This window comes from Nerophis ophidion, linkage group LG28, assembly GCF_033978795.1.
Source record: "Nerophis ophidion isolate RoL-2023_Sa linkage group LG28, RoL_Noph_v1.0, whole genome shotgun sequence".
NCBI lineage: Eukaryota > Metazoa > Chordata > Actinopteri > Syngnathiformes > Syngnathidae > Nerophis > Nerophis ophidion.
The window spans coordinates 34,343,887-34,360,154 of record NC_084638.1 but is presented as its reverse complement, the minus strand read 5'-3'; the positions used below and the strand labels follow the sequence as shown (position 1 = coordinate 34,360,154).

The window sequence follows — 16,268 nt, the reverse complement described above, 5'->3', positions numbered from 1 at the left end:
TTTTTTTCCACATTCCGTCTCTCACAGTTGAAGTGTACCTATGATGAAAATGACAGACCTCTGTCATCATTTGAAGTGGGAGAACTTGCTGACTAAATACTTTTTTGCCCCACTGTATGTATACATTTTACAGGACTCTCATCGTCTGCCTCAGAGACCCAAGTAGTTTTTAGTGTATTATGCAAATGAGCCATGTTAGTCATTGTAGGAGCCAGATCATGTGTGTATGTCACGTGGTGTTTGTGGATGTGTACACAAGGAACAGAAGCATGTGTCACGTGACATAGGTGGCCGTCACCATAAAGAAGGTTTTTTTACCTGTACTCAAGAGGGAGAGAGGAAAGAGTAGAGCTCGGTAGCCATCATTTCTGCTCGGTTGGTAGAGTGGCCGTGCCAGCAACCTGAGGGTTCCAGGTTCGATCCCCGCTTCTGCCAACCTAGTCACTGCTGTTGTGTCCTCGGGCAAGACACTTTACCCACCTGCTCCCAGTGCCACCCACACTGGTTTCAAAATGTAACTTAGATATCGGGCTACACAATGTAAAGCGCTTCGAGTCACAAGAGAAAAGCGCTATATAAATATAATTAACTTCACATTAAATCAAATAATTTACTGTATTGTGAATTGTGATTGAAAAGTATGCCAAGAATAAACGTGTGGAATGTTTATTAAAAATATGTATCATGGAATAAAAACAGTATTTTCCAATAGATGTCCTTTACTTGACATTCTGTCTTGTCAGTCTCCCGCTACGTGTCTTGAAGCCTGCAACAAAAAGTAAGTTTACCACACTTACAGTATAATCTACAAAAGGTTTATGTGTATCAAAACACATGCAAACTTGTTAGCACACGCAAAGCTGATCTAAATATTTGTCGATTAATGAGCAAAATAAGGAGTGCAATCCATCCCATCCATCCATTTTCTACCGCTTATTCCCTCCATTTAACATATTTGTCTTAATGATGTATGCAGAATATATGTTGATTATCAGAATGCCCACAATACTGGGAGGAGAAAATGCAAATACAAATCACTCAACATGAACAGTGAGATTTATCACTGCTGAAAGTGTCCTGCAGGCAGTATCGTGCCTCTTAAAAAGTCTGAAATCTGCGTGCAAACTGGCATAGTTGCACACAGGGCTGTGAGAAAGGAGGCCATCACGCTGCAAAGACAACTGACATAGTTGCACACAGGGCTGTGAGAAAGGAGGCCATCACGCTGCAAAGACAACTGACATAGTTGCACACAGGGCTGTGAGAAAGGAGGCCATCACGCTGCAAAGACAACTGACATAGTTGCACACAGGGCTGTGAGAAAGGAGGCCATCACGCTGCAAAGACAACTGACATAGTTGCACACAGGGCTGTGAGAAAGGAGGCCATCACGCTGCAAAGACAACTGACATAGTTGCACACAGGGCTGTGAGAAAGGAGGCCATCACGCTGCAAAGACAATTGACATAGTTGCACACAGGGCTGTGAGAAAGGAGGCCATCACGCTGCAAAGACAACTGACATAGTTGCACACAGGGCTGTGAGAAAGGAGACCATCACGCTGCAAAGACAACTGACATAGTTGCACACAGGGCTGTGAGAAAGGAGGCCATCACGCTGCAAAGACAACTGACATAGTTGCACACAGGGCTGTGAGAAAGGAGGCCATCACGCTGCAAAGACAACTGACATAGTTGCACACAGGGCTGTGAGAAAGGAGGCCATCACGCTGCAAAGACAACTGACATAGTTGCACACAGGGCTGTGAGAAAGGAGGCCATCACGCTGCAAAGACAACTGACATAGTTGCACACAGGGCTGTGAGAAAGGAGGCCATCACGCTGCAAAGACAACTGACATAGTTGCACACAGGGCTGTGAGAAAGGAGGCCATCACGCTGCAAAGACAATTGACATAGTTGCACACAGGGCTGTGAGAAAGGAGGCCATCACGCTGCAAAGACAACTGACATAGTTGCACACAGGGCTGTGAGAAAGGAGACCATCACGCTGCAAAGACAACTGACATAGTTGCACACAGGGCTGTGAGAAAGGAGGCCATCACGCTGCAAAGACAACTGACATAGTTGCACACAGGGCTGTGAGAAAGGAGGCCATCACGCTGCAAAGACAACTGACATAGTTGCACACAGGGCTGTGAGAAAGGAGGCCATCACGCTGCAAAGACAACTGACATAGTTGCACACAGGGCTGTGAGAAAGGAGGCCATCACGCTGCAAAGACAACTGACATAGTTGCACACAGGGCTGTGAGAAAGGAGGCCATCACGCTGCAAAGACAACTGACATAGTTGCACACAGGGCTGTGAGAAAGGAGGCCATCACGCTGCAAAGACAACTGACATAGTTGCACACAGGGCTGTGAGAAAGGAGGCCATCACGCTGCAAAGACAACTGAACAGAGAAGCCTTTGTTCTACGTGTGCATGTCATATTTGGACTGTTAGAAATAAAAAGAAGAAGATATATATTCAGCAATATCATTTTATAGCTGCTGGACAACTTAAAGGGCCGATTAAACCAAAGTCTATTAATTTATGTTGTTTTTTAATGGTATTCCTTTTTTGATTTAGAAAATATGCACCGTATTTTTCGGACTATAAGTAGCAGTTTTTTTTTCATAGTTTGGCCGGGGGTGCGACTTATACTCAGGAGCGACTTATGTGTGAAATTATTAACACATTACCGTAAAATATCAATATTATTTATCTCATTGACGTAAGAGACTAGACGTATAAGATTTCATGGGATTTATGGATTAGGAGTGAGAGATAGTTTGTTAAAGGTATAACATGTTCTATATGTTCTAGTTATTTGAATGACTCTTACCATAATATGTTAGCTTAACATAGCAGTTGCTTATTTATGCCTCATATAACCTACACTTATTCAGCCTGTTCTTCACTAATCTTGATTTATTTTAAATTGCCTTTCAAATGTCTATTCTTGCCGTCTGGTTTTATCAAATAAATTTCCCCCCAAAAATGCGACTTATACTCCAGTGCGACTTGTATGTTTTTTTTCCTTCTTTATTATGCATTTTCGGCAGGAGCGACTTATACTCCGAAAAATATGGTATTGAACAAATATATAAACGCAACACTTTTGTTTTTGCTCCCATTTATCATGAATTGAACTTAAAGATCTGAAACTTTTACTATACAGAAAATATATATTCCTCTCAAAAATTACTTACTGGGTGACATGTCCGGTGAGTATGCTGGTCATGCAAGAACTGGGATGTTTTTAGCTTCCAGATCCTTGCAACATGAGTTAGTAAATGTTATTTATAAAGGTGATGGCCTCGGGTGATTAGTACAACAATGGGGCTCAGGGTCTCGTGACGGTATCTCTGCGCATGGAAAATGCCATCAATAAAATGCACGTGGTTTCGCTGTCAATAATAACATACCAAAACCTCTGTATTGTGCCAGACGCCATTGAGTGTGAGCATTTGCCCACTCAAGTTGGTTAAGAAGACAAACTGCAGTTAGGTCGAGACCCCGATGAGGACCACGAGCATGCAGATGAGCTTTCTTGAGACAGATTGATTGATTGATACTTTTATTAGTAGATTGCATAGTTCAGTACATATTCCGTACAATTGACCACTAATTGGTAACACCCCAATACGTTTTTCAACTTGTTTAAGTCGGGGTCCACGTTAATCAATTCATGGTAGTTTCTTACAGTTTGTGCAGAAATGCTATGGTTAAGCAAACCAATTGTTGTAGCAGCTGTCCGGGTGGCAGGTCTCAGCCAATCAATATGGTCTGCGGCTGTGAGGCCAGTTGGATGTATTGCCAAATTCTCTGAAACACCTTTGGAGGCGGCTTATACTAAACGGCCTGGGCTACTGGGTGTGAAGTTGGAGAAGATGCAGGTGGAGGCCCCCTTGGTGTCCTGGGTTGTAGATTACCTGACTGACAGACCACAGTATATGCGACTGCAGGACTGTGTGTCTGACAGGCTGGTCAGCAACACCGGGGCCCCGGAGGCTACAGTACTCTTCCCCCTTCCTCTACACCATTTACACCACCCATTTCCACTATCAGTCAGAGTCCTGCCACCTTCAGAAGTTTTCTGATGACTCTGCGATAGTGGGGTGTATTGAGGAAGGTGATGACGAGGAATACAGGACACTGGTGGAGGACTTTGTCACATGGTGTGGAAAGAACCACCTCCAGCTCAATGTTACGGAGACCAAGGAGCTGGTTGTGGACCTGGGAAGGAGGAGGAGTACTCTGGCGACCCCTGTTTCCATCAAAGGGGTGGATGTGTACATGGTAGAGGATTATAAATACCTCGGAGTACACATGGACAACAAGCTGAATGGGTCAAAACACGCTGAGGCCCTCTACAAGAAGGGACAGAGCCGAATCTATATTTCCTTTGGAGGCTAGGATCCTTCAACGTCTGTACAAAGATGTTGAAGATGTTCTACGAGTCACTGGTGGCAGGCGCCCTCTTGTACGACGTGGCCTGCTGGGGCAGTGGGCTGAGAGTGAGGGACACATACAGACTGGACAAGTTGGTAGAGAAGGCCAGTAACAAGATGGGAGTGGAGCTGGACTCTCTGGCGGTGGTGTCAGAGAGAAGTCTAGCAAAACTCCTAGCCATTATGGACAACACCTCCCACCCACTACACTCGGACCTTGCAGAGAGAATGAGCACCTTCAGTGGAAGGCTCAGACTCCCAAAATGCAACACGGAACGACACAGGAGGTCCTTCACACCGACAGCCATCAGACTGTATAATGCATATGTTCCTTGACTGCACTTAAATGTAGAATATATTTATATTATTCATATATATTATATTATTTATTATTATCATTGTTTATTGTGAGCGAACTGTGGTGCTGAATTTCCCCAGGGATCAATAAAGTACTTTCTATTCTATTCTATTCTTATGGCGGAGAAATAAACATTTAATTGACGGGCAACAGCTCTGGTGGACATTGCTGCAGTCAGCATGCCTACTGCACGCTCCCTCAAAACTTGCGACATCTGAAGCATTGTGTTGTGTGATAAAACTGCACATTTCACAGTGGCCTTTTATTTTGGACAGCTCAAGGCACACCTGTCAGGTGGGATGGATTATCTTGGCAAAGAAAAAATGCTCACTAACAAATGTATACAGATTTGTGAACAATATTTGAGAGGAACAGGTATTTTGTGTTTATAGTCAAAGTTTTCGATCTTTGAGTTCATTTAAATTGGGAACAAGAACAAAAGCGTTGCGTTTTTTTTTTGTATTTAGTATAACTCCTAAAAAAAATGTCTTGCAATATGCAGTTTGATCATTCCTGCTGCAAATAGTATACATACTGTGATTCTATATTGCAGAAAAGGTGTTAGATGATCGATATGTGCTATAATCTAATATAAGCCCCCCTCCAGTGTGGAGAGCATAATAACATGAATGTAGAGGGAAAGAAGTGTTTCCAAGGGCACATAATGCTTCTAGTACACAAAAATAGGGTGATCTGTGCCACTTTTGCTGCTATCAATTGCACAAAGTAGATCACATACAACACGTCCACCAACAGTACATGCAATTTTATAGTTTGCGCACACAGATAAGTGTGTGGGAATTGGATCCTCAAAGATCAGGCTCTTAATATTTTCAGAAAATGGGAGTATTATTAGAATCAGACCTGCAGCTGGCTCTGTATTGTTCTTTTTCCTCCTGCCTGACGTGGATTCGGTTCTTGCTGAGGTGTGTTTGCTGATCTTCTTCTGGGTGTGGCTTCTTCTTGAGGTCCATTTTCTTCTTCCTTTGCTGCTTTTGTGGGCTTTTTGGCTGCTTTTTTCTTCACTGTGCTGTCAGAGTTGTGTTTCCTGGACACCTGAAGTACAGCCACAATGGGGTTAGATTTCTATGTGCTGGTGGTGATTACCTACTGAATATACCTTTTTCTTGCGGGGGTAATCATGGTCTGCATCTGTATCTTTTCTCTTTTTGGCCTTTGGAGACTTTGATTCTGGTGTGTGAGAAAAGATAAAGACACACTAAGCTTTCTCTTATGTGTAATGGTATCTCAACTATTTTTTCTGGCGTTTACCTTTAGGAGCCATAGGACCTGGATCGCCCTGAAATGACACCATTTTCTATTAGTCAATACGTGCTACAAATATAGTTGTTACGTATGAAAATGTGTTTGCATACTTTGAACCACATAGTCCTGCCATTGTGGTCGCGTACAGACTTCATTCCATCCACATAGTAACACTGCAACCAGGCCTCAAAACCTGAGTAGTCTTTCTTCTCTGGATCGTAACCTTTCCCACCTCCATAAACAAAAAGTCTAAATAAGAGGAGCACCTTTGTGTCGTTGTCTTCCCCCCACCCCGATCAACCTTGAAACATGGATTCTTACCTAAGTTCACCACCTCCAGCGGTACTGTGTGGCAAAGTCTGAGCAGGTCTGTATTCTCCTCTTCCATTTTGTCCTTTTTGGCTCCCTTAACATTTTTGGGCAAAATAAACTGTTAATAATCGAGGTAAAATACTTGTTTGTACTTATTTGACCTTTTTGCTATGGATCTCCTTTTTTACAGCTTTCTTGTCTTCACACGCATCCTCTGACTCGAGGCCTTCCAGCACAGTCCGGGCAGGCACAAAGGGTGGAATGTTCAACCTGGAAGACACACATGGGCATCTTTCCAAAAACAGAAGGTATTTTGTGTGGAAACAGTGCTACACTTTTATAGTAAACACATTTCCAAGTGAAATTAGGAATTGCTTGTTTATTCATCCAAGATGATTAGAATCTGGGGAATACAAAAACATTCTTCACTCTCCTTTTCAGATCACGGTGACCTGAGTATGTATCTTCATTCAATGGTCATTTCTTTTACAGCAGGCTCTTTGGTGAAGTGTAATATTATTGCTAGGAGTCTTGCAAAAGTACTTCACACAGTGGGCACGGCTGTAACAAAATAACACTGCAATGTACTGTCAACATGTACAAAACCCCAAACCAGTGAAGTAGCACGTTGTGTAAATGGTAAATAAAAACAGAATACAATGATTTGTAAATCCTTTTTAACTTATATTCAATTGAATAGACTGCAAAGACAAGATATTTGATGTTGGATCTGAGAAACTTTTTTTTTTGCAAATATTAGCTCATTTTGGAATTTGATGCCTGCAACATGCTTAAAAAAAGCTGGCACGAGTGTCAAAAAAGACCGAAAAAGTTGAGGAATGCTCATCAAACACTTGTTTCCCATAGCAAAGCAAAATTGAAGATGAGATCTCATGTATGTCTTATATCTATCTCCTAGACATAAAAGAGCACTAATGGAGACCAAAGTAGTTTTCTCATTCTTCTCAAATGTATCTCCTGAGAAATAAGGCTCACAGTGAGCACTATGAGAGATCTCATAGTTGTCTAATAGTTATCTCTTTTCCCCATTTCAACTAAGACCAAAATGAGAGATGAATGAGCTGGTCTCCAATATGTCTCAATTATGACTCAGTGAGAGAAACACCTGGTTTTGTTTCTCACTACTCACTGTTTGAGTTCTCAGATGTCTCTTTTCTATTTCGGCAAAAAGACAATTGATGAGTATTGGTTTCAATATGTCTCAATGATGTCTCAGTGAGAGATATACTTGGTTTTGTCTCTCACTGCTCACTATTTGAGTTGTTAGATATACCCGTTTTCTAAAAAAATGCATTTTAATGGGCTCAATTTAGTTATACCTCAATCATATTCCAGTTGATCTCATGCCAACATTGGGAGAAAATAATGAATTCAGACAATATGGATATATGGTCTGTAATCTAAATGGTTTATTTAAATAAAGTTGGACTTAATTTGTTGATTTCTTATCCACACGTCATGTACAGTAACTCAGTGACTACAATTGTGAGATTTAAAACTGAACCCAAACAATACTGATATGATCACAAGACACTTTGTAAGAGCTTTTAACATTTGTGAACTTTCTAGAGCAGTGGTTCTCAAATTCTTTTAACAAAGTACCACTTCAGAAGATATTTGGCTCTCCAACCACCATCATAAGGACTAATATTAAAATGCAGTAGCATAGTAGGCCTATGTATTCATTAAAAAAGACAGTGGCTTTATTAAACAAGTAAATGTAATATATTTGCCACTGAAATATTACACACAATGCAAAAACATCATCAACAATGATACTCCATATACAGTACATATTTACAGAATCCACGGCAACATCACATCAGTGTGTATTTTCAGAGCATTTATAACAATGATTAAAGATTTGATTTGTGGCTTCTTAGGCCAGTTCAGTTCTTCATTATTTCAAACTTTTCAAGTGTGTTGGGGAAATGAACTGCAATCACTATGCCAGGCATAGATGTGAAGTCAAGGAAAACAACTTTACCCAATATGTCATCCAAGAATACTACTGTACTGCAGAGGTTTCCAATAGGGGAATAACATGACTGCATGTCTCATATGTTACACTATCTTGCAGCAAAGAAAAACCTGCATGTTTATATTCACCAACGAGGGCCCATTTGGCACATGAATGTGCTGTGGTAAACAAGAAATCAATCTGTACATACTTTAAAAAAAGGATGAGAACCTTTCTTCTGACACACTGGTCCCACAAAGCAGGCATTTTATTTGTTTACTTTCTATTGGCCCAAAACAATTCTTGGAGGATTTATGTAATATAGTAGGCGATGATGCAGAGTGGGATAAAAAAAAGTTTTGGAACTTCTGCACACTGTTTAAGCAGTCTGTGTTCAGGGTATCGGGATAAAGCAACTTGAACATTTTGAGCATATGGCTTAGGGCCTTACCTGTGACTTTAGGACAGTTTACATAACCCATGCTGATCAGAAGGCACTCTGCCATGGTTTCTGATGCATTGTCATGTATTGGTTTGTCTGTTGTGTCCTTGAAATTGGACTCTTCTGCACACTCCTCACTCAAACCATCTTCAAATCCTTCATTAAACGTATGTCCGTCATTGTACATCCAATCCCCTATATCAGGGAGAGCTTCCTCAAATGATTGAAATGGATCATACTCAGCATCGACATGTCATTCAGTTGTTAGGCCATCAGGAGGATGTATGAGGGCTGATCTGGAAAATGGTTTTCCATTCTCTTCAATGGTCAGAAGTAGAAATATTTTCATGTGCTGAAAGTAAAATAGAATACAAATCACTAAAGGTTTTTGATAACATTTTGTCACAAGGCAAAACGTATAACATCTCAGCATATCGCTCACATTCTTACACTCCAAAGTTTGTCACATTTGAGCAGGATTTGCTTTGTGACAAAATTCACAGCAAAACATTATTCAGCCACAGAAGACGGTGGGTGTACCTGGCAGGTGGGGAGAGGCTTGATGTTCCAGAGTGGTACATCCTGCACGGTCACCTGAAGGTTGGATGTGTTCCATTTGAAGAGCAGTGTTTTGGGCTCCTTCAGGGGGCACCGCCTCATGCAGTGTTACCCTGCTGCTACCCCCTGACACAAAGAAGAGGAACCAAAAAACTCTAAAGATTCAAATCATTGAAAAAAAAAAACCAGACAAAAACATGCAAAACAAGAAGGAAGTTGACATAAATTGAACACATTATACAAATCCAGCTAATGGAATGCATTTCCTTTTTCCCCACATCTTGAGCGCATTGTAGTTCATGTTTACGTATCTTCTGTGTTTGTGGTAACACATCATCCACAGTGTTAAATGTAACTCATCACAATACAACACACACTATAAAAAGAAAGTTGTGGATGCTAATGCCAATCATTAGTAAATACACAACAGCAAACCAAACCTATGAGAAAGGATCTTGACGAGGGATGCAACATTATTGTAAATATAACCTTATTTTGATTTCAAAATTGTCACAATAATGCCGTGATGTGTGACGCTATCAAACGAGAACACCAGTCGCTGTGTTTTTTTCTGACAATATTAAGTGGGCTCATCTGAGAAGTAAACTGGTTCTCCCATGAAAACCCGCCGTGTGGGAAAACAAGGTTCAAACGGGACATTATAGAAGGGCGAAAAAGTGGAAGTGTGCAGGAGTGATGGGAACGTTTGTGCTTAGGTTAGCCGAGGAATTGTTGCTGTGAAATATTTCTGTGCCTATAACTGTCGTGTTAGTTGAACCTTAAACAAAGTCTGCATACTGCAAGGTAAAGCATGCCACGTTCATCCAGACCATTTCCAAATCGACCCAGAGCCCTTGCAGCTCACCAGAGGAAATGTGGACATGCACAAAATAAGACATTTGCTGACACTACACACCACAATGTCTACAATAAGTTAGGGAATAGGAGTAATATATTAGAATGAGTTATATGTTAGAACCGTTATTTGGAAAATATCGTTCATGTGAAACCAAGATGTCAGCAAGGGACAATATGCATTTGTGAGGTATTTACATGATTAAAAGTCAAATTATTAGTTAACTCTTAAGAATCAGTATTCTACAAACTAATACAATTTGGACTGCAAAGGGCAGTTTCTTAGGAAGTTCAAAGTTTAAAAACACTCAACTAAACAGCAGTGATGTAACAATATCAAAATGTCATATCACCGTTACTGTGACCAAAATGATCACTGTTTGCATTATAATGGCAGTATTGTTGAATGTGCTAAAAAGGTCATCAAACCCACAATAATACCAAGTTGTATTGAAAAAAAAACATACCGGACACACAGTATAGTTTCTTGGCAAAAGAAACATTATTGTTCTACATTAGTTACACTGGATGTTTACTGTTTATGTCAGTTTAAAGACACTTATTTGAAAATGTTGTTTTTTGTGTGTTACTTGAAATTCTGCACCATTCCTTTGCACCTAAAATACCTGTTTTTAATGATAAATATGATTGCAACATATGAAAATGATGTTTGTGTTCAATTACAGTAAGTGTGTTTATCCTAAACATTCCTCCCACGTCATTTAACACACTTTGACATTTTTGTAACAATATCTTACCCTGGCTTTAACACTATGACGATATCATACCGTGAAATGTTGATATTGTTACATCCTTAGTCATGACCTGATGTTACCTACCAGCTTTAACTTGGAGGTGAAAGGTTCCAAAAACATGAATTACACATGCTGAGATAACTCCTATTTGAAGTTTCATTCTTCATATGTGCTAATGTAATCAGGGTCAAAGAAAGCAATATTTTCATGTTTGTTCCTGACAAACTGTGGACAGCTTTTTATCTGTAAATCTCAATCAGAACTACTTGACTTCAAGAAAGAACAGGCATATACATATAACTTACTTGGACATTGCTGGTCATTCTCCACATTCACATAGGTGCATGCTGCAGGACGGGATGACTGCAGGAAGAAAAAGAAAGTATCACATATTATATCTGCTGCCAGTTTAATGCACCATCACTATACCAGTCTACTCAGCAACTTTACAGTCCTTCTTGATCTTTTATTTGATTCCACTTCTTTACCAGTTCTTCTTCATCCTTTTCCAGCTTTTCCTTTTGTCATTTCGACACTCCAATACTATATAAATCAATCAATCAATCAATGTTTATTTATATAGCCCCAAATCACAAATGTCTCAAAGGACTGTACAAATCATTACGACTACAACATCCTCGGAAGAACCCACAAAAGGGCAAGGAAAACTCACACCCAGTGGGCAGGGAGAATTCACATCCAGTGGGACGCTAGTGACAATGCTGACTATGAGAAACCTTGGAGAGGACCTCAGATGTGGGCAACCCCCCCCCCTCTAGGGGACCGAAAGCAATGGATGTGGAGCGGGTCTAACATGATACTGTGAAAGTTCAATCCATAGTGGCTCCAACACAGCCGCGAGAGTTCAGTTCAAGCGGATCCAAGACAGCAGCGAGAGTCCCGTCCACAGGAAACCATCTCAAGCAGAGGCGGATCAGCAGCGTAGAGATGTCCCCAACCAATACAGGCGAGCGGTCCATCCTGGGTCCCGAAGAGCGGTCCATCCTGGGTCTCGACTCTGGACAGCCAGTACTTCATCCATGGTCATCGGACCGGACCCCCTCCACAAGGGAGGGGGGGACATAGGAGAAAGAAAAGAAGCGGCAGATCAACTGGTCTAAAAAGGAGGTCTATTTAAAGGCTAGAGTATACAGATGAGTTTTAAGGTGAGACTTAAATGCTTCTACTGAGGTGGCATCTCCAACTGTTACCGGAAGGGCATTCCAGAGTACTGGAGCCCGAACGGAAAACGCTCTATAGCCCGCAGACTTTTTTTGGGCTCTGGGAATCACTAATAAGCCGGAGTCTTTTGAACGCAGATTTCTTGCCGGGACATATGGTACAATACAATCGGCAAGATAGGATGGAGCTAGACCGTGTAGTATTTTATACGTAAGTAGTAAAACCTTAAAGTCACATCTTAAGTGCACAGGAAGCCAGTGCAGGTGAGCCAGTATAGGTATATATGTATGTATATATGTATATAAAGGTATATACAGTATAGGTATATATGTATGTATATATGTATATAAAGGTATATACAGTATATATGTATGTATATACGTATATAAAGGTATATACAGTATATATGTATGTATATATGTATATAAAGGTATATAAAGTATATATGTATGTATATATGTATATAAAGGTATATACAGTATATATATATGTATATAAAGGTATATACAGTATATATGTATGTATATATGTATATAAAGGTATATACAGTATATATGTATGTATATATGTATATAAAGGTATATACAGTATAGGCGTAATGTGATCAAACTTTCTTGTTCTTGTCAAAAGTCTAGCAGCCGCATTTTGTACCAACTGTAATCTTTTAATGCTAGACATGGGGAGACCCCAAAATAATAGGTTACAGTAATCGAGACGAGACGTAACAAACGCATGGATAATGATCTCGGCGTCTTTAGTGGACAAAATGGAGCGAATTTTAGCGATATTACGGAGATGAAAGAAGGCCGTTTTAGTAACGCTTTTAATGTGTGCCTCAAAGGAGAGAGTTGGGTGGAAGATAAATACAGACAAAGGTTGCTGGAATATAGCTGGAACTTCTTGTAAATGTAAAACTCTATATTATGTGTTCAGTAATGTATATTGTTCCACTTCAAATGTTCTCTGAACATTTATTTCTCTCATTGTTATTTCACTTCTTGTTATTATACTTACCTCGGTGGAGGTAACTATCACAACTTCTAGCAAGGTGCTTGCGGCATTTATAGCTCTATTTCCGTAACTGCGTGACGTTCCAGTAGTTTAAAACAAATAACTGGTGTGTGTTAAAGTCATATAAATACCAAAAGAGAAACAATAAATGGTATTACTTACTTTCAGTTGTTATTCCTTCGATGCTGAATATTATTTCTTCCCATCGAAATCATTACATCCGCCCACTTAATGCGCATGCGTGTTTTTCAGGAAAAGCCAATCTGATTGGACAGATTCATGGAGTGCCGTGCCAAATCTCGCGATCTCAGGATTTACATCAAGTTCATTTTCTCCTTATATGTCCATCTGAAAATAGCCCTTTTTGGCTAGGACATCATTTTCAAATGATTTGAAAATGTATGCTTTCTATCAGACGGCGGCGGACATGACGCGTTATTTGCCATCAGTTAACGTCAGAAGAAGAAGAAGCGGGGAAACAGTAGGTGGCGTAACATTTGAAGGTTGTCAGTGCGCCTACCTTCAACTAAAACAAGGAAGAAGAAGAAAGCCAACACTTAGTTGTTTTTTTTAAAGGTTTATTTATAAATGTCAACAATTACAAACAGTAAGACAAACAACAATATACAACATTATAAAACATTATGAAAACAGTACAAAACAGCGCCAGGGGGTTGTAAGTTCAAAATAATTAAAAAAAAGAATAAAAACATATATATATAAATAATAAACAAAATGCAAAGCCGTAGGCTTATTCAGATTCATCAAACAACTTAAATGTGGAACACAGCATCATCGTTTTCACAGCTTTTTTGTTGTTAGAGGTAGAGAGCGTTTTAATGTAAAGTTCCAGATCTTTTTTAAAGGCACAAAAGATAGGACGGGTATTAAGAAACTTACATTTATGAATATAAAACTTAGCCAATAAAATAATGAGCTTGCAAAGGTAGAATTCCTTTTCAATTTTTTGTTCATACAGTGTAAAACCAAAAATCACATCTTTAAAGTAAAGCACAAATTTGTCATAAATATTGTCCAGGATGAAGCGACAGATGCCTGCCATAGTGATGGAGTGTTTTCACAAGTATAAAACAAGTGGTTAACAGTCTCTGGGTGCATGTTACAAAAGGTGCAGGTGACATCAATGTCCTTTTTGTATCTAACCATCACAGTCTTTACAGGGTAATAGCGATGGATGATTTTAAATGATATCTCTTTGACTTTGTTGCTAAGTAAATACCTGTTAGGAAGGGACCACGTTTTGGTCCAACAGATGTCATTTACAACATTATTCCATAAGGAAATGACATAGGAGACAGACACACAATCATTTTGGAATAAGCTGCGGATTTTTCTGTTATTTTTTTGATCAAAGCAAAGTTTCCCCACGGGAGTGTCAAGTGGATCATTCACAATGTTTACAGCAGAAAGAGGAGGTGTGTAAGCCATGTACAACATAATAACACCTGTTGGAATGTACAACATAATAACACCTGTTGGAATGTACAACATAATAACACCTGTTGGAATGTACAACATAATAATACCTGTTGGAATGTACAACATAATAATACCTGTTGGAATGTACAACATAATAACACCTGTTGGAATGTACAACATAATAACACCTGTTGGAATGTACAACATAATAACACCTGTTGGAATGTACAACATAATAACACCTGTTGGAATGTACAACATAATAACACCTGTTGGAATGTACAACATAATAACACCTGTTGGAATGTACAACATAATAACACCTGTTGGAATGTACAACATAATAACACCTGTTGGAATGTACAACATAATAACACCTGTTGGTCAGCTTGGTCAGCTGTGCTGATTGATTTAGTTTCAGTTAAGGTATCCATAAACTTAAGTTGAAAAACTTATTGGGGTGTTACCATTTAGTGGTCAATTGTACAGAATATGTACTGAACTGTGCAATCTACTAATAAAAGTTTCAATCAATCAATCAATAGTGCGTATTCAGAGCGCATGTGTAAAAAAAAAAAAAAATCCCAGTCCACAACTATCCTCATTCACAACACGTTCTCTTAGATTTCCATGTTATGATACATGTTCACATTATTTATTGACTTTATCTAAAAAGTATTAAAAAAAATATGGTATTATTTAAATGAAGATATGAAATAATCCTAAATGAAATTCAATGACTTGGTTTATATTATTGGATATACTAGGTCATAAAATCAGTGTCAGTTGAGTTGGTCCATAGATTTCCTGTAGGGAATTTTAATGTCCAGCAGATGTCAGTATTTAGTGACACAGGATCAATACAGTTTATAAATGTGTCAAAAGGCTGTGCAACGCCTCATCAACCCATCACTAACAATCACACAGGTCAGGTAATGTCAAGACTTTAATCTACACTGGACATAGGCAGTCTTCTTTACTGTCAAAGACTTTTGGACAAATCAATCAAACAGAGCCCCCAGTCAAATGACAAATTCAGTATTACTTATTTAATCTTGTTGTTTGTGGTCTGGACATTTGACACAGGAATTTAACTTTTCCACACACCATCCTGAATCACGGTTTCAATCGTAGTCCATGTTAACTACCAAACCGTAACTTAAAAGGGTTGGTTGAACAAGTATAAGGACTAGCAGGTCATTGCAAATGTTGCTAATAGGCACAGTACTCATGGACTAAGTTTTGGGGAAATTCCTATTGAAATCAATGGGACATCCTTCAAAGTTCCACCTATTCCGTCTGATTCCAACTGTTCCAACTTCAACATTTTCAGACTCTTCAGGAATCGTGTGCTTGATTTCAACAATGCTAAAAGAATTTCAGGATTTCGGTTCATCATCAGCATTGGAGCAATCACACGCAATTCCTTCAGGAATTGCCTCATCTAGTTTTTAATGTTTAATAAAAAATAACAAATAAAATAACGACAAAAAAAGATACAACATTACAACATTTCGAAGTTTTAACCTATTCAAACCATTCCACCTTCGACTCATTGCACCATTCTGGAAATTCAAACTTCCCCTTTTCCTTGTCAAAAAAAGTTGAGGATTTTCCAGAATTCCTGCTTTTCCGAAGCCCTATTTCCACCC

At 39.4% G+C, this 16,268-nt stretch overlaps 1 protein-coding gene across 6 annotated transcripts; it reads right to left on the bottom strand.

Moving 5' to 3' along the window:
* Positions 1 to 650: 650 nt before the first annotated feature.
* Positions 651 to 13,432, bottom strand: LOC133545256 (endonuclease 8-like 1). 6 transcript variants are annotated; one of them, XM_061890655.1, is made up of 11 exons: positions 13,339 to 13,432; positions 11,289 to 11,346; positions 9,356 to 9,499; positions 9,055 to 9,167; positions 6,554 to 6,662; positions 6,402 to 6,486; positions 6,191 to 6,312; positions 6,087 to 6,114; positions 5,935 to 6,005; positions 5,679 to 5,870; positions 651 to 766 (listed from the first exon to the last, which is right to left on the bottom strand). In XM_061890655.1, the coding sequence occupies exons 6-11, from the start codon at positions 6,466 to 6,468 to the stop codon at positions 740 to 742; spliced, it is 507 nt and encodes a 168-aa protein (XP_061746639.1). In that variant the 5' UTR covers positions 6,469 to 6,486; positions 6,554 to 6,662; positions 9,055 to 9,167; positions 9,356 to 9,499; positions 11,289 to 11,346; positions 13,339 to 13,432; the 3' UTR covers positions 651 to 739. The 6 variants fall into 6 exon arrangements, with proteins under 6 accessions (XP_061746639.1, XP_061746637.1, XP_061746635.1 ...); XM_061890653.1 differs by having other exon boundaries at positions 8,825 to 9,167; positions 13,339 to 13,431; XM_061890651.1 differs by having other exon boundaries at positions 6,402 to 6,662; positions 8,825 to 9,167; positions 13,339 to 13,431.
* Positions 13,433 to 16,268: the final 2,836 nt, after the last annotated feature.

What these genes read in the sequence shown, in the direction of transcription:
- LOC133545256 (XM_061890655.1), bottom strand. Translation starts at nt 6,468, where the DNA reads ATGGAAGAGGAGAATACAGACCTGCTCAGACTTTGCCACACAGTACCG. An exon ending in AGGTCCTATGGCTCCTAAAG is followed by an intron (nt 6,006 to 6,086) that starts GTAAACGCCAGA and finishes CTCACACACCAG; the next exon opens with AATCAAAGTCTCCAAAGGCC. An exon ending in CAATACAGAGCCAGCTGCAG is followed by an intron (nt 767 to 5,678) that starts GTCTGATTCTAA and finishes TTTTTGTTGCAG; the next exon opens with GCTTCAAGACACGTAGCGGG.